General features: G+C 41.8%; 1 protein-coding gene across 1 annotated transcript in view; it reads left to right on the forward strand.

The window, feature by feature from the left end:
* The window catches only part of fras1 (Fraser extracellular matrix complex subunit 1), a 215,993-nt gene that overhangs the window by 51,532 nt on the left and 142,367 nt on the right, over positions 1 to 22,094 (forward strand). Inside the window, exons 3-7 of the mRNA XM_068605059.1 lie at positions 9,235 to 9,342; positions 14,796 to 14,888; positions 17,261 to 17,420; positions 20,381 to 20,514; positions 21,257 to 21,340. Of these exons, the coding sequence (XP_068461160.1) occupies positions 9,235 to 9,342; positions 14,796 to 14,888; positions 17,261 to 17,420; positions 20,381 to 20,514; positions 21,257 to 21,340 (579 nt within the window). The remainder of the gene's footprint in view (positions 1 to 9,234; positions 9,343 to 14,795; positions 14,889 to 17,260; positions 17,421 to 20,380; positions 20,515 to 21,256; positions 21,341 to 22,094) is intronic.

Genomic DNA, 22,094 nt, shown 5'->3' on the forward strand with positions numbered 1-22,094 from the left:
CAGTGTGACGGAATATTAGATATCGACAAAGATCACTTATGGTGGGCAGAAGTGGACGTGGATGAGTTCAACAAACATTAGGATTTTCAACCATGTTACCAGTGTTACCAAAGGGTTTGTGACTGTACCCCCTTCTACCATATCGTACCCTCTCGTAACCTCTCTTACCTTGACGTAACCTCTCGTGCCCTCACATACCCCGAAGTACCCGCAAGTAATGTCTCGTACCCTCACGTAACGTCTCGTCGCTCCACGTACCCTCATGTAAACTTTCATACCTTCAAGTAACTTCTCGTTCCCTCATGTAACTTCTCGTACCCTTATGTAAATTCTCGTACCCTCATGTGAACTCTCGTACCCTTACGTACCTTATTGTACCCTATCGTACTCTATCGTACCCGGATGTACCTTCACATACCCTCACGTACCTTCTTGTACCCTAACGTACCCTCTCGTGCCCTGATGTACCCTCACCATTGCGTTTGATGCTGAGAATCGATTCAAGGAAAGTCAGCATCGACCTTTTTGGCTTTGAATTTTGATGATGTTCTCCGCCTCCCAACGAAGCTGTAGCTGTCGCTTTGTGTTTAAAGTCCAACCTTGGCTAAGAATATGCAACGTGGCGCTGGTTGGCGGCCTGTATGCATCCAAGCTTCAGATCCAGCCAGTAATCTTGCCAACAGGACATCCTCTGACCTCCCCCACCCCTTATTCTTTTTCTGTCCGATGGCTCTGAAGTTTACACGAGCAAGTTTGTGTGTAACATTATCCAGCTGTTTTTTCTCAGAGCAGAATTGCAGTCGTGTTGCCATGCGGAGCTCCATCTCTCGCTCTCGGCTGCTTCAAAATAAAAAATAAAATATTTCTCAAATATCCACAAGAAGGCTTTTAAAATGGGTCAGAAATGACTTTTTAATGTTTTAACTCTGAGTTGCATCTTCTGCGTTCCCATGAAGCGTAAAACAGTGATTTAGAAAGTTGCTCGGCCTCAAATCCCTGGTTGCAATACGCAGCTGGAGAGATGGAGGGCTGCTGTCCGCCTCGCCTAACATGACAATTACCACGGCTGAGTGTGTGTGTGTGTATGAGTGTGTGTGTGTGTCGGGGTGGGGGTGGTGGGTGGGGGGGGGGGGGGGGTGAGGCTGATCCATTATTGAAAATATAGTACAGAGCTTCAGGTGCATCCCGTCTTCCTGTGCATCCAGTCGTCCCCTGTGTTCAGGAATAAAACAATAAAGCAACTTCGAAAGCTTGCCCACAAAGCTGAATTATTTACCTTTTATTTTGTTAAAGCGTAAAAGCTGCTGTTGTTCTGCAGACAGTCGCTCGCCGACATTGTTCCGGCGTGTGGAAGGTCAAACCGAGAGAACTGGAGGGACGGCAGGAGAAGCACCAACGCGGGAACAGATTAGATAGATTTTAGGATTACGTGAGACGGCGCACCGACACAAAATCTTTTTTTTGATTGAATGCAAATTATTTTTTTGTCTGTAAACCGGGACAATGAACGAGTCAGCTGCTCCAAAAGGGGAACAATCAATAAAGGGAAGAAGCTGCTCAGAAGGAACGCCCAGTGGCGTTTCTTTCACTGAAAAGACCTGTGAGGTGAAAAACTATTTCAATCTACCCTCTGCACTTTCCAGTTTGTCTCTGTCACTGTTTTATTTTATTTTTTTGGGGGGTGGTTCCAAATCCCTAAGAGGTTCTCAGAAAATAAAGTTAGTCGACAGCACCGACTGTCAGGAGCAATGTGGAAACTTGTGGGCTTGTGACATGGATTTTTTATTAGAGCTAATGACCAGGGAGGGGCCGGACAAGCCTCGGCGTTATGTCACACCTGGCCTTGTCATAAACCCTCTTCTGTCGGCCGCTACTGTGCCAATTCATGATTGATCTAAACCCCTCCCCCTCCTCTCTGTGGTCGCTTTTTTTCCCACATGTGTTCCCGCTTTAAGAAACATTAACTGGCGGGCTGTGAGCGTACATTTCTATTCCTGACCTTACTAAATTAGTCAACCACTGTCACTGCAGTCTGGAATAGCTGGATTAGCTCTCAAGCAGGTGTTTTCTATTGCAATTGAATATATATATATATATATATATATATATATATATATCCATTTAAATATCTCTATTCATGTACAGCAACACAATAAACAAACAATGCATTCATTGGCCCTTCCCAGTGCTCAGTCCTCTCAGTTTGTGGCGGACCCTGACTCTCTCAGGCCATCTGCTTGATGATCCAGAGCCCATTACGCGCTCGGTGCCGATATTTGGGCTGCAGAGCGATCGCGGCTCTTGCAGGGCACGAGGCGGACAGCTGGATTTATGGGCTCTGGGAGGCCAACGATAAGCCAGTCATTTGTCATGTCTCACCAGCAGGGCTTCTAATTGGACCTGAGGTAAAGAGAGATGGTGAAAGAGAGGGGGAGGGTGGAATCAATCAGTGCGTTTACATGATGGTATTAATTCAAATCTTGCTTTAGTCGGACTATGCTCTCTTTCGGGGCAACTGCTATTATTCTAATACACATGGCAGTGAATAAATCCAATCATTGGCCGAATGCATGTCATATCCGATACGATAGGTGGCGCTGTTTTCATTACATGTAGTGGTGATACAGGCATCTCCGCTTGACCTCTTCACTCTTCATAATGGAGAGAACCCCGCTAGCTTCGGTGGTTGTCGGGGAGCTAGCGGAGAGCAAACGGGGAACGAGCAGCAGCGCTAGCTGGCTACATCAGGGAGCTAGCAGAGACACCCACCGAAGGTAGTATCGTCTTGTAACCCGACTTTTACGTTTGTTTGTTTCTGCCGGCTGTGACAACTTATCGTCTCTTTCGACTACCGGGTCACGACCTGGGAGGAAGGGAGGGAGGGGGCGGCGGGATCTTGAACATGCGCAAAGGCGCATAGTCCAGTTCCTAATCCGATTCAGTGTTTACATGCCGCGATGTCCGAATTATCAATCGAGTCGGATCGAGTTATTCAGGGGTGTTAATCGGATCGTAGTCGGACCGCAATTATTCGAACAGAGGTGTTTACATGAACGTGATAATTCGATTTTAGTCCGACTAAGCCAGTAATTCGAATGCATGTAACTGCACTGAATGAGTTCACTCACAAGTTTTAAACTCAGCTCTTTCCCCCAGATTAACGATGCTTTACATGCTGCTAAGTAGCTTGCATCGGCGGTCAGATGACAAACAACACCACACAACCGGGGAAGCTTCGCGATGTGATCACCGATTAGCTGGAGTCATCGGCGGTCGCTCTTTATTATTTGCCAAAAGACAGTTTTTCCAGCGCCCTTCAGCAGACTTTGACCTCGCTCGCTCTCACACAGCTCGCCTCGCGAGGAATTAGCATCCGATCACCCGGCCGGCAGGGAAGCAAGTTGCGGAGTAAATCAATTAAACGGCGGCAAATGAATATATTTCAATGCAATTTCAGGGGGAGGGAGCGAGTTATTTGGGAAAATGGAGGCTATGCAGCTGTTGGATCCAGAATGATGAGGAGGCAGCTGGAGAGCAGGCGGTGATAATGAGGAGTAAACAGGCCACACTTTCTTTCTTTTTTTTTTAAAGTTTCAACTTGTTACTGCTTTGTCAGGTCAGCGATGTGCATGCAAAAAGATGAGATAACAAGATGTGCAGCACTTTCTCTATCTGTGCGTGAGTTTGTGTGTCCTTGTGTGTGTGTGTCCTTATGTGTGCGTCTGTGTGTGTGTGTTTGCTGCTCAGATGAGTTGAGTTTCACAAGTCCTGTTTTTGTGGTATAGAAAACATCAAACAGCTCCCTTTCCTCCAGCATTTTCTCAGCTGGTGGTTCTGACAACTTTCTTATTGTTAATTAAGGCTTTTAGTAGAACTTAAAGTGACTGTGAAGAACATTAAAACATTAATTGTTTCCTAAATTATTTGTCATGTATGGTAAATTAAAGCATTCTTTTATGAAAAGAAAAGGAAATACATTTTTAGAGATTCTGCGTCACAGAAAGAAGGTAATGTCTAAGAGATATTGAGGTACTTACTCTGCTCTATTAGCACACGTTGCTTTATTGAAACCTGACCCAGTTACACGTTGTACATGCATTGTACACACGTTGTACACACACATGCCCCCGGTGTGTTCAGGTGGATTAGTTGTAGGTATAAAGCCACGTTGACAGAACCAGGAGGAGCTGGAGTGTCTTTGTCTCAGTCGGCATGCAGCAGAGCTGTTCGGGCCGCTGGAAGCCATGACGTCAACAGATTAAATTTGCCTCAGTAATAGCTTTAGTTTTCAATCCAAATCAAGGCCCATATTTGTTCTGCCGGCCCGAAAGGCTGCCTTTCTTTTAAACATCAGTGTGCTCTAGAACTTGAAGCCTCCCATTGCTCTGCAGGAATAATTAATTAGATACATCCTTTTTAGCAATTTTAATCTACAAAAGATAGAAAATATTTTCAAGCGTGATTGAGCTTATGAAATACTGATAGTCGGACAGAATTTCCCACTAGAAAACATCACCTTTGATTATGGGGTATTTAGATTAATTGATTACGATGAGCTGAAGTCTTATCTTGTTGTTAATATCCCGGAGATTGTTCATATAAAGTAGTCCTTTTGGAAACGTCCAATTGAATGCACTCCATTTTAAGTGCTGCTTTGCATGGATTCTTTTGAGCTCCATAGCTTTTTCTTGCTAATCAGAAAATTGTATTTATGTTACTAAAATATGGTGCACACTTTGGTAATCCCCTATGAAATACATACTTATCCGTTAATATGACCAGAGATTGATTTTTCTGTCTTAATTCTCTTTTCCATCTACGTAATCTGCCAAGCCAAAGGCCCCACAGAGCAACACTGAAACTCATCCATGCTTATTATTACAGCTTCTTCTGGCATGTGCAGTGTGAAAGTTATAGATTTTATGAAATTGGAGACGTGTAGCCGCGCCAGCTGAGCTGCTTCAGTCCTAAATCACATCTGAGGCAGATATCTTTCTCCAGAGAGGAAAGAAATAAGCCCTCAACTCCTTAGACGTTTAATCAACGAACCCCAGGTATGGGTCCCTGTAGGGGGACAATATCATTGGGGGAGGGGAGGAATTGCCTCTACCACTCAAGCTGCTGACGGCCGTACGGCTCCCCTGGCTCGGGCTCGTCAGAGCACAAGGTTTGCAGGGCCGGTTAGCGGCGAGTCCAGGTTAGCCGGCCACTTTAACAGGTCCCTAGGGTCAATCCCATTCTGCTCAGGGTCCATTCAGGAGGCAAACAGGACGCAGATTTGGAATTAAGTGCAACCTCCATGACACTCCCGAGACCTCTGCTGAAGTCAGCTGTGCTGCTTAGCTGTTGTGCTAATTTTACGCAGCTCACTTACCGCCACCGAGCCATAACAGGAAATTAATTTCTGAGGGCATACCTGCAAGTCAAAGCATTCCACATGTTACACATGGCAATCTGTTTTTTATTTTACAAACACTCACATACAAGTTTTTAATATTATCTTTTAGTAGCATGAGGACAGTTTGAAGATGTAGGATTTTAGAAATGTTGTTGATTAATTGCAACTCATATTGTGTGAGCATTTAGTTAGTGATGTGAAGCCAAAGCTCACGGTGTACGTGCTGGCACTGTGCATATAAAATGAAGAATGAAGTGTCCAGTCAGGTCCTGATCGCTGAATTGGCCTACCAGTTACTGGCAACAAACCACCAAGCACTACAAACCACAAACCAACCAGAAAGAGACGCAAAATGACCACAAAAAGACACAACATGTCTACAACGGGACAACAGGACCACAAAAAGACACCACAATGATTACGAAATGTCTACAAAGGGACAACAGGACCACAAAAAGACACACAATGATCACAAAATGTCTACAAAGGGAGACACAATAACTTTGAAAAAAAGACCCAAATGTATTACAAAGTTACATGGAAAAAAAAAATCTGGACCATATATAACAAAACACCTGCAAAGTCTGTGTATAACTCCTGGTGGTGATAGCTTGAGAAAGAGGTCACCTTGTTAACTCAAACACACACTCGTACACTCCCACACAGATCAAGGATTGTGGCTAAATTCAATTGTTTGAAAGCACTTGAGGAAAAGTGATCCTTCGGATTTTGCAGTCAAAAAAATAACAATTTAAACGTTATGTAACAAACCTCCAGCTAACGAAGGTTACAAGAGGCTCAAGTAGACACACCTGTCCGGTGTTGATTTTGTGAGTCAAATGTTCTGAAAAAAAGGAATTATTTTGGAAGCGATTAGTTTCCTAAATCTGTGAAAAATTGGATTGTATTTGTCTGATATGAAAATGATTTCTGTGCTTCTTTTTTTGGGTAAACGGTACAATTCATTAAAATGTGTATTGTATTTTGTTCCTCAGTACCTTCTCCAGTGCTTTAATTGCTGGCTTCTACCATACGAACTCAGTCTTCCTGCTCTTCACTTCTATCTTTAATCTATTTTTGAGTTTTACACTCTTTTCTAAAGAAAAATGATTACTGAGTAGCCTGAAGTTCTTATGTTCTGGTCCAGTCAGGAAAGATTTTCCATTTATGAGTTTGCTTTGAAATTATTTTCCCTTGTCGGGGGCAAATTTGTCAGTAGGTGATCTGATGAAAAGAAAATTGTCCCCACTTTGGAGAGAATTGATTTGGGAGTATAAGGTTACTTGGTTCGCTGAATCCGATCTGAAATATTAACGGTCGGGATGTCACGCCGGCCCTTTAAAGGCAACCGGAGATAGTTTTTTGGAAGAAGTTCAGAAAAGTCCAGGGCCAAGTATATTTGGCTTTTTTTTCCAATGCAAACAGAGACAGAGAGGAATACTCGGCGTGACAAACTGATCCCACTCTGTCCTGGGAATGTCTCTTTGCAGTCAGAACACATTACCTGCGAGGCAGTTCCCGTCCTTGTAATAGTGTGACTGCATCCGTGAGTGCCTGTCGCAGTCAATCTGGTTGAGGATTTTGTACGGATTGCTTTTTCTTGTATCACGTTTTGTACCTTTTAAAAAAAAATTGCTTTAAAGACCCTCCATCTGACCCTCAATGTGTTAAATGTTTGCGGGAGTTCCTCAGGGTACACTCCTGGATTCCCTCATTATTGCAAGAGGCAGGTTGACTGTTAAAAGCGAAGGAAAACCTTCTTTATTTTAGGTCTAATATATGTTGAAATATTAAAGATAATGCGGTGAGCAATTAAACAGTTTGTTATGAGGGCAACCATTTTAAACATGTTTTATCATGACATATCTTCATGTGTTGGAACAAACCGTTTTAAAAAATATGGCTTGAACTAACAAATATTTCCATTATTGATTAATTTGTCGATTATTTTTGTCAAATTTTGATAAATGTCGACCAGTGTTTTGCAAAAGCCAAAGTGAAGTCCTAAAATGTCTTTATTTTTGTCCCCAACTCAAAGACATAGAGTTAACTGTCAAACAGTAAATTAACCAAAATAATATTTCATTTAAAAAAAAAAATCGAACTCATAATGTGATTGTTGGATAACATATTGATTGATCATTGCAGCTCTATTAAATAACACATTTTTCTCAGATTTTTAAGGAACAAACTTATTTATTTGTATCTTCTGGATGTTCTGTTTTGTTAGACAGATCTTTGTCAGCATTCCTCTCGGATTGTGAGCATCTGCGTTAGATAGTTTCTGTCTTGGGAAAACTGCAGCGCCAGTTTGACAATCCCCCGCTGTCGTCGTACTTTTGAAGGTCGCTCCTCCTCCTCGTCCTCCTCCTCCTATTCTTCCTCCCTGAGCTGGAACGTTAACATTGCGAGCAGACATTGCCCGTTTGCCCTTATACATAAAACTCATTATACAGCTGGCCACGGCTGTGCAGAGATGCACAAACACACATAGACACAAATAGCTAAAACCACATTACAGGGAAGATATCGACTCCCATCTTCTCCTGAGGAGAACAAAGTCTGTAAATTGGCTGAACATAAATCTAATGTGTGTGATTATAGCATATTTTATACCTGTGTTGATGGCATATATTGGTGTTTTCAGACAATTGAGACCATATTTAAATGGTTAAATCATGCACACGGGGACTTAAAGGTGCAGGTTTTGCACACACATTCTATAGTTGGGTATGCTCTGCTGCCAAACTGCCATTCGTACCCATTACTACTAGGGCTTTCCTGATTGAATTACCTTAAACGTTTCCGTTCTACATGCAGGAATAGTAAGTTGAGCCTCTTGGGTGCACAGCTGGCACACCTGAACACGTCCGGTCACCTCCTCCAGTGTGTCAGCCCAGTTTATGGGACTATTAGAGGTCTGGTGGTTTGCTGAAGTTTCCTGTTCTGCTTTAGTTACCGTCTCACAAGGAGCAAAAGTCTCCACATTTAACAGTCCTCCCGTTCACAAAGTGTCCACTCCAGAAGAATAGCTGCCCGTGGATATTCCCGTCATGAGTGGGTAATTAATCATCCGGCTTAATAGGATTTATGGACTGTGAGATGATATATCTGAGCATATGCCGGCTGGAATATTGATTTAGTTTTGGCTTTCAGCTCGCCATAAGACATTGTCAACTCTATGTTATGAGCTGTTGACAAATAGCAGGCGATCTCAAACATCCAGGCAACATGGCGCTGAAGTGGTCTCCAGTCTTTCTGCATTTTACTTTTTGTATCATTGGCCATAATCAACACTGAAGCTGCTTGACTCCACCTGCAGCAGAACTCCATCAGTGTTATACAGCTTCAAGTATAGAGAAGGCGGATAAGAGTTCAAAGAGTGAAATGACTTTCTAACATTTCATTTTGTAAGCTCGAGCGGTGAAATCGTACTCCCATACTAAAGCTCCTGCGATGCATTGGAAGCAGTTGTGATTCCCTTGATATGATGCCGAATGACATAAATCAGTCCCTTAAATATCATAAAATGGGGGAGATAATTAACTTTGGAAAGTTACAACAGAGGCTGTAAATCAAAAATGCAGAAGTCAAACAACTAGCTGCTGCACATAACCTGTAAATCTCAAAGCAAGTGAGCGATTTCATCAGTTGCATTAATATGCACAACGGGGTCTATATGTTTACTGTCATTTACCCCGGCTGTCAACATTAACATGACATGTGGGTGTGTGAGGTTATGATAATAGGGCATGAGAGTGATTTTATTTTGTATTTAAATGTTTTGCAGCGATGAATCATGTTTATGTTTTGTATTTTTGCTTTTGTCTTGACAGAACAACACATCATGGAGACCGCAGTCGTGTCAGGAGTGTAGCTGCCACGGCGACGTGGCCGTCTGCCGGCTCAGCCGCTGCCCCAATCCACAGTGTGACTTCCAGAGGGTGAGAAGTCTTTACAAGGAGATGTTTGGATGCTTTAATAATTATCAAATTGACTAACTAAAGATAGCAATTCATACCCAAGAAACAGGAACTCTTTGAAAGGGTACAAGATGGTTGCTTTCAGCATGTTATTCTTTATAGATAAGTAGGAGTGTATAAAAGACTATTACCACGGATATGTGTGCCATTTTTCACCTTTAGTTTCATGAAAAAGAAAGAAAAATAGCTCAGTAATTTCCTTTCAATCCGTCAAACTAACTCAAACATGGGTACACTCTAAATGTGTCGGGGACTATTTTCAGTGGCGGATTAACACACATTCAGTGTGGCAATGAGTCAGCTATTTGTGGCAGCAAGTTGGTGTATGTGTTGAGTAAAAATAAACTAAGGTGCATGTGTTAATGCAACAGTTTCATTGATGTAATTCAATAACATTAGCTTTGGACAACAAAGAGTAAGAAGATCTAGCGGTTGCTCTTTTGTGGAACAAGTTACTGAAGGTGTTTTACAAGATCAATGGACAATTGTTACAAAATAAAAATGTAGTTGTTCCAAGCTAAACGTCAGTTGTCTAATTAATCTTTTAATGTTAGTAGTTTTAGATCATTAAGCTTCATAAGATCAGCTTCCAACCTTTCAGGCTGAAGTGCAATACCGGTACCGGTCCTTGGGTCCTTTGGTATCTAGCCGCACAGAAAGTAAAAGATATTTGATTTATTATCGCGGTCTGAAAGATGTTTTATTTTGAAAAATGACAGGACACATCCGTCTCTACCTCTTGACACATGCCAAGACTTTCGTCTCGGTCACGTCATACGTTAGCCCAAAAATTAACAGTGCCCTCTCTGCATAATATGGTGATAATTCAGCATAATGTTGTATTTTGTATGTACTTTTTTATTGGTTTGTAAGCTGGTCGTCTCATTTTATTTTGTCATATTTATCTCCCACACCCGGTCTGTAATAATATTTTCTGACACCAAACCAGTCCATGGTGCAAAAAAGGTTGGCCATACCTGTTTAAACTGGTGTTTGGCTAAATATATGCTCTATGGACTGTTTTTTCATCTGTTTATTTTTATTTAATTTTGTATTTTACTGCACCGTCTTTTAATGTGTATTTTGTTATCCTTTCTTAACTGTTGCAATGCTTTGGCCCGTTATGGTCAATTTGGTTAATTTATGTTTGTTTTTGTTTTTGCTTGACTCCTGTACAGCACTTTGTGACCTTTGTCTGTGAAAAGTGCAAGATAAATAAACTTCACTTACTTACTTTATTCAGTTTGTAAAAGAGCATTAGAATTATCAAATGGGAAAAAAATATTTTGTAGGCAGATGAAGGTTAAGCAATTTAAAGGTTTCGGTCTTTAAATATAGCTTTTTAGGTAACGCTTACAAGCTAACGTTAGCCATTGAGTTATGCTGCGTTCGACACCAAATGCAGCGCAAATTTTTGCAGTGCATCGGTTTGCTTGTGCGACAAAAAAAAAGTGTTCAATAGCTTGAATAATCGCGCCGCCACAAAGGGGGCGTGGCTTATCACCGTTGCTTCTCTCCGTGAAAAGAGCAGTCTTTTCCTCTATCGACTACGAAAGAAACAACCACTGGTTCTGCTTTATACTTTTTGTGGAAGTCACAAAAATGAGGGAACATCAAACACCCTCGTGTTTGGGTTCATAACACGTTCTGTAGCCGCGCACAGCTCGGTGAATTTAACCGACTCCAAGAACTGCATCTGGCTTATCATCGTAAAACTAGTTACCGTTTCTGCCATCCAGCATAGAAATAACCACTAGTTCTGCGCTATACTTGTTGTGGGGTCATAATATTATCCATAATCCCACAAAAGCAACCGACGGCCGCTATCAGCGCTACTTCAGACGGATCGGCAAAAGTTTGATTCAACAACGGTAGGGTGGCGGTGACGAGCGGAACATCTCCACGCTAATTGGCTGACGCAATTTACGCGGTTTTTCGCCTAAGTTGTTTAATTTGAACTAGCACTATTTGTGCCGTTTCAAATGCGTCTATCACGCTGCCCGGTGAATTTGCATCTTCGCTACCTGTCGTGTGCATCAACTTTGCATGTAATCTGGCCACGCAAATAATTTGTGTCGTGTTTAGTGTGAACACGGCATGAGAGTAACGTTACACTGTATTTGTTTAGTTAGTTTAACAACATTACATTAATATATACATTACGCTAAAACATTCATTTTGGGGGAGGCATGCAGGGGCATTGGACAAAAGATTTTCCTCAACATAGCCTAACTTAACCCTAAAATGCTGGATCCACTGTTTAAATTTAATAAGAGTTTTCCTTCTAAAGGAGCTCTACTTTTGAAGGATTGGACAATAAAACAGTTCAGATACACTTATGAAAATGCAGACACACTGTCATTGACTATTAGAAGCTGTGAAGTATATTTTTATTCCACAAAATGTAAAATATATTTCATTCTCCACGGGACAGCCAATTGAATCAGATGTCTCCAACACTAAGTGAAGGAAATGACTGGCCTTAAATATTCAAGCTCCTGTTTTTGTGATTTTTAACTGCCTTATTCAATTTTTACCTTAAGGTACAGATCTACTTTTGAGGCCCTTTTAATCACTTGTCTTTTGTTTCCCTTACAACAAGAATCAATGAAATCACACACTATGTGCAGCAAAGTCTGCAGATTTGCACCTTTTGATTTGCCACAATGACAGTTTTTTTTTGTGTGCTTCATTTGAATTCACAGGGGCACATTTTCAAAGCTTTTCACTCCCTCTATCCGGCTGTTCATCCCTGTGCTTCTTTTTAAATGTGATTTAGACCTCAAAGCCTGCGGTGACGCCATCAAATCCAATCCCAACCCTGAGCTAAGGCAACAATCATTGTCTAATGAATTCCACTCTGCTGGCTTTCCATTCAATGTTGATTAAAAATGTGTCATCATGCCCACCAAGCCGTGTGCTCCCTTCATTTACAACACTCTTAAAATGTGACTTTCTCTCACCTACAGTGTGAAAAAAACAACTAATAAGGTTTTTATCATCTGTCTGATTCTGATTATAAGGCTTTTTAAAAAAAAACAAATCCACTGCCATTATCTAAACTAAAGCTTAAATTTCCTTTCATTCCTTACCCTATTAGTTCATGAAGACCCCCTCTAAATTTCATTTCAAGTCCCCTTACTGTTTGTGGAGTGTTTCCACCCTGGGTTAATCATCTGCCACAGTGTATCTATACAGCATGGCCCATTTATGTGTTTGTCATTTAAAAATTGGCCTTTTTTAAGTAACACACACATTGTTCGCGTCACTTCCATCTGGCAGGATGCTGCTGTCCATCAAGACCAAGATCTCACGACACACCAACGTTTTATTCCAGTCGGCAGTCGGGCTCATCAACAGAGCCCCGCTGACTGACTCTATCACTCTATCACCTCCAGACAATTCCCTACAAGTCATATCCCTCCATAACACATATTTAAATACACTGCCACTTTCACATCACACTTGTCACTTACATGTCACCTGAAAGTACTGTTCGTCTGACAGTTAAGTTAGTAGACTGTTGGACTGTTTGTCTATTTAAGTTGTATATTTTATTGTAGATTTAATTGTTAATTTAAACACGCTCCTATTTCTTGCACTCTGTTTATTGTTTAATGTTATTTAATGTTAAGCACCACTCGCCATGACAAATTCCTTGTATGTGAAAACATACATGGCAATAAATGGGTCTAAGTCTGATTCTGACTAAGTCCAAGCATTTTGAGATTTGAGGGTTTTTAGAGGTTTCCAGGTTTGTTTTAGCAAAATCTTATATTTAAGAAACTGGAACCTGCAATTTCTGTTCATTGATTAGTTGACTAATAGTTGCAGCTCAAACTAAGATACCTGCTTTTTTAAAATTAATGTTGTACAACAATGCAACCCGACCCCGGATAAGTGGCGGAAAATGGATGGATGGATGGATGGATGGATGGAACAATGCAAATGTGTCTGCATGTTTTCTATTCATTAATCATTAATACTCTATTCAGCAATCTTTCTATTTTTTCAATTTCACAGTTTATTTTGCAATGTTGTTTGAAAATACATGCCATGGGCCACTAACTAATGGCCAAATAACAAGCTAAACAAATATCATAAATTATTATTGTGTTACTTGTTCAGAACCACAACTGGCACCAGCAGGAATAAAACTTTGTGTCACATAGTAAGATTGAAAAACTGCATGAACAATTAACCTAAAAGGTTTGATATAATTTACAAAGATACATCACCTTCACAGTCTGCTGCATTTTTACATTTGGGTTATTTTATAATGAGACAGGAAAGTGACTTGATAAATCAAATATTCATTGACCACACTTCACCCGACCCGATTGTTGATTTTCCTGCCAACGCAACTCCAACAGTGTAAATCCTTGAGAGAATGCAACTGTCCACTGATAAATACAACTTTTCTCCCTGAGCCTGAACCATCCCTCTTCATTTGCAGCAATGATATCTGAAATTAGATCAAATTCTTGTTCTACAGTCACATTTTAGTAATTAAATTTGAGGCGGCAGACTAAAAATAAGAAAAAGAAGAAAAAAAAGGCCAGAGGGACTGCAAGATGAAAAGTTCAGGAAAAAGAGAGACCAACAGCTGAAATATATGAAAGCATTTAGAGGTTTTAGTGTTTAATGTATTAGCACAAAGTGGCTAGATGGATGAATTTTCTATATCAACTGGTGGTCTCGCGTTTATCTTAAAATTGTGTTTGCTTAAAGATCTGAAAGTGCAACACAAACCCTCGCTAAAAACCCAGCTACCTGCTGCATAGCTCTCCCCCATCTATTCTGTGTCCCACAGTTGTTATTTATACATTGACATAGTTGTCATTCTTCTGTCTGTTCACATGCAATTGTCTTCTCGTGCATATTCGTTGCACCTCAATTCAGTTGTATTATCTTTTTCGATTGACCCGAGACATTCTCTGAAGCCCTTTCGTTGGTTGTTATCACCTTATACAAATTGAACTCCCCCCTGCACCTCCTCCTTCTTTTTCCGTTCTATGTTATTTGTATTCACATATAAACTCCTAAACTTTTCACCTGGCCGTCTCGCTGCATTCGCTTGTTCTTGTTTTGATGCGTCCGGCCTCAATCAGGGTGTGTATGCAGCGTGGATAAAGGGCTGCGTGTTGAATCTATATTGTAATATGTTTCTATATTCTGCATGCCGCACACGCCTGATAGAGTCCTCATGTTTTCATTATTATCCGGCCCCGGTGTGCTAATTGGGTCACATGACGGTTACTTTATATGGAAATGGGAAGATTGCAGTCGAAAGGATTTTAACCTGCGCGGCTTAAAGGGATCTGCATCCATTTTCTTTTTTCTCTGGGGATTTGTATGTATTCTGGTTGTGTTTGGTGTGTGTGTGTATTCAGGTCTGTGTGTCTTTTCTGCAGGGTGAGCGCTTGAGGATCCCTGCGAACAAGTGCTGTCCGGAGTGCATCTCCTCGTCCCAGGGTTCCTGCCAGTACGAAGGACTCGTTTATGGAGTAAGTGACTCTTCCTCTGTTTCTATGATATTTCAACTATTCTACACAACACTGACATAAACGCATACAGATGCAGCCTCCTCACCAGTGGTTCTCAAACTGTGGGGCGCACCCCTCTAGTGGGCCGCGGTAGGGAAATCCAGAATTTCAAGAGCTTTATTGAGAACTTTATTGAAAAAAGTAGACGGACATAAACGTCATTATTAAATTCATGGAAATGTTTACGTTGCGCTGTTAACTGGTTGCGCTTGCGCATGCACAAACTGCTGATTCTTGGCGTTTTGCTGTTGCGTCTTTCATAAGAGAATACAAATCTAAGCCCAACTTTAAACCTGAATTGACAGTGGCCTGCAACTTGATTTTTAGAGGATAAAACGTGATTTCTCACATATCTGCACTCATTCTGTTTTGTTTGTCACAGGTTGCACGTCATTGTTAATATCTTTAAAATATATTCAGTGAAAAACAGGTTAATTGCGGCATGATGATTTAGTTTTTAATCAGGTGGAAACCTGCGGTTCTGAAATGTAAAACCAATAATGAAGTGTCTTAAAAACTGCATTCTCTCTCCTGACCACCAGGGGGCGACTCCTCTGGTTATATAGAAGTCTATGCTTCATGTGTTAAAGCTGCATTCTCTCTCCTGACCACCAGGGGGCGACTCCTCTGGTTATATAGAAGTCTATGCTTCATGTGTTAAAGCTGCATTCTCTCTCCTGACCACCCGGGGGCGACTCCTCTGGTTGTATGGAAGTTTATGCTTTAACTTCCTACAAACCATTTTTTCAACCCTGAAAAATGAAAATGAAAAGTGAAATTAATTGTATTTTGGTCCATCCATAAAGAAATAGTTTTCCTCTACAGACCTGATGACTAAGCATCAGTGGGTAACCGCACTAATATCGCTCCTTGCACTTGAGAGGACATGGCCGCTGTCAGGGTGTGAAAGCTGGTGGGAAGACTGCGGACTGTAACAGCAAAAGATTAATGCCTTTTGCTTTTTGATTGACACTTCCAATTATCACAGGAGCGAGTGGTGTTTTTTTTCTCGTGTAAGTGGGAGACCATACATTCTAAAAATATTACATACAAGGGGATTACACTTATAAATCACAAGGCATTCATTTGTTAACTTCGGCCATTGCTGAATAACTGGTTCCAGCTTCCCACCCTCTTTCCCCGCCTCCCTTTCACTAAAGAAACAATCGCTGTCTTGTTTGTCTTCTATCAACTGGCCTAACGAGCTGGCAGCCATTTTGGACAGTGCATGTCCTCAAAGGGGGGAAAAAACAAATGGGCGGGTTTTGAGGGAGTCCACTGGCGTCCCTCTCCCATGGAGAAGTGGCACTTCATGCAGATCTGAACTACCAGGAGAGGAGGACTGGAGAGGAGCCATGGCCTTTCTGCTTCTTCACTGAAGAACAGCAACGGCTGCTGCAAACTGTCACACTCTTCCTGCAAACATACCAGAACACAAAGGAGGATGATATTTTGTTTCCAGCACGTTCAACTGTTGTCTTTTTTTGGTGGGGGGGTAGCAGGAAACTGTTACTGTTGAAGCTCCATAATCAGCACCCTGGACAGCGGCCGTGACCCAAACGTTCCAAAACATGAATCTAAAGAAATAATTTGCCTTTTGGCTTTGAACCAAAACCATCAATGGCTTGTCTCCTCAGACATTTATTCTTCCCAGGGCGAAAACTACTTTAGATCAATTCTCCATTAAAACACATACTAATGATTTATTTCATGCTGGGTAGAAAAGGTTTTTATTGCGCAGCCTGACGCCTCAGAAAACGAGTAAAGACTCCTCGCCTATCAATTTGACTGCAGGCGACATTGATATGCTGTTTCTCGCTTTGAGCGAAAGGAAAAAAACAGTACTCCACTATAAATACTCTAATTAATGTGCAAAGTGTTGATTCCATCAATGCTTCTGTCAATCACAGGACTAATAACTTCTTCATCTGTCAGACCAACACATGTTGGCCCGAGGCCTTTTGTCCATCCTAGTACATGCACGTATGAAAAGATGATAACGATGAAGAGAAATTGAGGAAGAAATCACGTCTAAACCTGTCTTTCCAAGCAACAATATTTCAGTTTGTTTGCCCCTTATTCTACAAAAAGACAATATTGTCGTTCTTTCCTCTTTTCAGAGTGAGTTGGAGATGTCTTCCCTTCCCCCGCCCCGCCCCTTGTGTCCCTCTGTTCCCTTGCCTGTCACTCAGGCTTAGATTTACACAGTCGTCCGGTCCGCAGTGAGCGAACCAGCCTCCCTCATCCAACTGTCTCCCCGCTCCCTTCCTCCTCTCCCCCCATGTATTTGTGTTGTTTTTCAGAGTGTAACTGTTTCTCTGGTTTCCCCGCAGCATGACAGCCAGTGGAGTCCGTCGCCGTGTTCGGCGTGCGTCTGCTCCAGAGGGAGTGTTTCCTGCAGCGCTCGGCCCTGCCCTCCTCTCAGCTGTCCCGGGGACCAGAGCCCGTTCACCCCGGCTGGAGAGTGCTGCCCCAAATGCGGCCGCAACGGAGGTGAGAGGGAGGGCGGGGGCGAGGATGTCAGGCTCAACATGCACGCACAGATTATAGATGCTGCCAGCTGTTTCTGAGGGATTTATTTCAAGTGAACTATATAAATTGGGGCTGTTTCGGAAAGCTCCGTATTATCGGAGCTTTGAGAGTTGCGGAAATCTTCAGCGCAACAAGACAAACGCAGGTTCCTCTTCACAACAGCCTGCCTGTTGTCAGTCTGACAAACAAAAATGGCTTCCACCCACCTGCTTTCATGCAGACTGGTAACCTCTTAATGGCATCATCTTGCTGCACCCTCTTTATTTAGAAATGATTTATTGGCACTGCGACAGGAGGCCGTTTATCTCAATCAACCAACTGCACAGTATTTGCATGAGGGTTAGAGTAGAAAACGTACATTCATTTGTATTCAGAAATTCAGTTCTGGACGGAAACCAGGCAAAAGTATGTGGAGGCAGTGCCTTTTGGCTAATAACTCAGACGTATATGAAAACGTATTAGGGCAGTTGGAGGTAAAAATGAATAAATGACAATAAACTATTAAAACAACACAATTCTCTGAGATAAAGTCATAAAGGTGTGATAAAACAAATCAGAAATTCACTGAAATTCAAACTGTACATTTTATTTTAGCTGAATTTTAGTCCTCCCAAAAGTCCTGAAAGACACATATACACCTTTTCATTCAATTCAGTTCATTTTGTTCTCCATGTATGTTTCCGTGTTAATTTTAACATCAGTATGCATGGTGCTTAATTTGCACATTGGAGCTGGTTGTTTTATTCTACTCAGACTTCAGTACTCGATGTCCTCTCTGAGCGAGCCGAAGGTCCTGAAAGATAAATAACCAAGTTTTCTTTCATGTTTTTCCTACGTTCTCTTATCAACATAAATTAATACTTATTTATGTTCATAAAACTCAGTGACTCACTCTGAGGTTGATCCAACTTTACAAAGTGAAGTGATGTGATTCCTTGTTGACATCATGTCATTCATTTGTGACATTATTCTTGAAAGGATATCCAAGTTCCAGACTCGTACATGTTTTTCTAGGAATATTACCCCCCTTCTCCAGTATCATTTTATTATCTTTTATTTCTTGTTTTACTTACATTGTCGACATTATATTTCCTTTAATGCCAAAAACAGTCATCCTGTATGTCGTCCTACTGTAGGTACATCCTCCATGTACCTAAAGCCTAAGTGCTTGAATGCACTTATTTTAAGTCTCTTTAAATAACGGCGTCAGCTAAATAAATGCATCTTCTTTCATACACTCTTTCAACTTCAAGTCTCTGCAACAAGTTAGGAAACCAGATTGAATGGTTGTTTTAGATTATATTTGTCAACGATGCCCTCCTTCACCGACGTATGAATAACACCACACATTCAGCCACAGGAGCCGCAGTTGCATTAAGGGGCAGCTCTACTGCAGAAAGACTGAATCTATTGTCAAATACAAAACCTTCAAATACACAATATAGTGCAAAATGCAATAAGCATGTTCTTGAAACAGTGACACACAAAACAAAAGAACACACAATACTGCTATAAACCCCATACTTTCTGTTGTTTGTGTTTGGATGTATAATTTAGAAAAATAATATGCGTGATTAATCTTTTTTTTCCTTCCCTACAATCGTTGCTGTAAACAACCACGTTTTATTAAATTTAGTCCCAGAAGATTTGATTATGAAGTATAAAGATGTGAGTCAGGTGCATCCATCCACGCTTACCCACTGCAATAAAAATGCAAATGTTCCCAATGCAAATCTTCAAGAAAGACCTCGCCCACAAAATGACCGTCTGTGACTCAGTCGCGATGAATTCAGCTTTGTTTTTCTCTCAGAAAACCGAGAAACGTCTCGAGGAATTAAACAGCAAAACTACATCATCACATCCGTTTCTTAGACCCCTGGCACACCTCGTTCAGCTCAATCCAAGTCTCATTTATCCAGCTGTGTGCTCTCTACTTCCCAAAGGTTCTCAAAAACGCATCACTAGCAAAACCTCCGACGAGGCGATAATATTAGTGGTATTTAATTACGAAGAGCTTTACAATTCTAGATGGAAACACGCCTCTGCTGCTCAGGAGAGGCTCCAACTCACTCCTGCTCAGCTGAAAGTACAACTGAAAGCACTCGTCATCCAGACACTATAGATGGTGGTATTCGCCGCGCTCTTTCCTTTTTTTCTTATTTTTTTTAAATATCGTGAACCCAAAAACTCCTCTTTTTGGGACGTTTTACTCCTCCTCCTTATCCCACAACACGGCAAAGAGCGCAACGTCTGCTGAAATCCATTTTGTAAATTAGGTTTTATTGCCCGGTTACGCGCCAGCTGTTGTGCCCGGCCTGTTTTTGTCAAGGCGTTTGTTGAGCTTTTCATTGGGGTCCCGGTGGTAAGTGATATGATGCATTATTTTGTTTGCGTATGTGTGTGAATATTACTGAACATTAGTGACAGCTGGGGACGTCTCTTTTGATTCTTCTCCAAATTACACTCCATTTCCTGTTCTAGACCCTTGTCACACAGACGACCCTTTATTCCTCCCATTTACTTCTCTGGACTTCCAACATGAAGTCTTCAGACATGAAGTCTTCATCACAGCTGCCCCGGTCAGAGAGCGCCGGATCGCGTAACGTCTTCTATCAGCTGGATTGTTGTTATGACACACAGAGAGCTGCTAGATGCACCGAGCAGTCGGAGCCGAGCTGTTATCAACTGTAACGACGTCTCCAAGCTGCCGTGATGCGTCCCGGCGGTTAGCTGCTAATTAGAGACTTCCTCCCCTCCCATCACTCCCCCACACCCCCATCACCGTAAATCACCGGCTTTGAGGGCAAACACTGTGCTCTGGCAGTCAGCTCATTACCTGACTCTCATTTTCTCTGTTTACTCATTCCGTATTTTATCTGTGTGTGTGTGTGTGTGTGTGTGTGTATCTGTGTGTGTCTCAGGTTCTTGCTCCTGGAAGAGTGCGGCCTACAGAGACGGGGAAGAGTGGGCGCCGAGCCTCTGCTCCAGATGCGTCTGCAGCGACGGGGAGGTCCAGTGTTCGGTGGCAGAGTGTCAGCCAGTGGCCTGCAGGCCGGTGAGGTTCTGGACATGGAGAAAACAAAGACACACACACTTCTTTTTATTGGTCGCTCACACTGCTTTGCAGCTGCAAGTCAATACACGATTTATTACCAGGACCTTGTTTTCTATTGCTTGAAGCAACAGTATTCACATTAATGAAAAGTATAAATAAAGCATAAATAAATGCATCGCAACGGAAACAGGTTGACATGAAAAGCGGCCGTGCGGTCAGTTTAAAAAAACATCTCCATTCCCTTATAGACACACATCTGTACATCAAAGCTACATTAATGTGCGTCAGTCAAAAACAAAACAGGCATCCGCATTTCCAAAATGAAAAATAAAAGTACACATGAACCACGGATCTCTTCTCCTCACTCACGCTGAACGGACATCTAGCAGACCCGAGGAGATGTTCACTGGCTTTAATATAAATACACGTTTATCCTTTGTCATATTATGGTAAAAATATCAAAGTGACGGGTAATAATTATAAATCATGACGAAATGTTTTACAACTTTATCCGTCAAAATGACAGAAAGAATGTTTAACGCAGCCACTGGGCTCAGCCGCGTTTAGCCTAGCTTAGCACAAAGACTGAAAAAGGGGCCTAACTGCTAGCCTCGCTGTCTCACTCACACACATGCTTGCATCCCTATTCACATTCAATAAACAACGTATTTCACGTAAGATGACTTCAGAGGGTTTGTAAGGTTTATTATTATAATTAATAAAAAAATATCTCGTCCTTCAGCACGAGAACTTGGTGATCCCGCCGGGCCGCTGCTGTCCTCAGTGTGTGTCCAACCCCTGTCTGTCTGCTGGGAAACAGTACCAGGTAGGAAGCCACGTGTGTGTGTGTGTGTGTGTGTGTGTGTGTTTTAATATTGAGATCAAAACAGTCTAAGCTTTTTTCTTCTTCTCTTTTGCCAAGTTTCTCCTTTGATCGTGTGTGTATGTGTGTGTGTGTGTGTGTCCCATCCTGTCAAATGTGGGTGTTTGTGTGTCGTAAGAAGACACAGACAGACACACACGCACACACATATATTTATGTTTGCGTCGTCATGATCTCAGATACCAGGGGACATTGTTTCATATCAAAAACATTTTTTACTGTCTTATGGTGAACGAATGATGTCGCCTTGCTTCTCCTCTCAAACACGTAACATCTCGAGTCAGACAGAACTTAAAGCGGGGATACCAGGTAAGACCCATACAGCTTCTGAACGTCACGCCTTCTTAGTCCACATACGGTCCCTTTAGTTCATCATCAAAAAAACATCATGGTGACGCTTCACATTTTAGCTCTGATGATTGAATTATTTTCTGGGAAATGATAATCCAATGATATCGTCCTCCAAACTTTGAATCGCCAGTAAATATGGTTTGAAAAGGCGAACATGTGAACCACTTTCATTCAAAGCCTCTTTTAAGGATTACGACTTCTTCCCATTAATCGCGTTCACGGCTGTTGTCCTCAGCCCTCCTTACGTCAGCATGCTGCTCAGGTGAGAACGAACTCTTAATGAATGAAATGCGAGGTTCAGTCCCAAAAGGATCTGCGCTACAGTTCGTTACACGTCTCTCACGTT

The sequence above is a fragment of the Clinocottus analis genome, unplaced genomic scaffold (assembly GCF_023055335.1).
Source record: "Clinocottus analis isolate CAN_PGR_092001 unplaced genomic scaffold, fCliAna1.0.p SCAF_7, whole genome shotgun sequence".
Lineage (NCBI taxonomy): Eukaryota > Metazoa > Chordata > Actinopteri > Perciformes > Cottidae > Clinocottus > Clinocottus analis.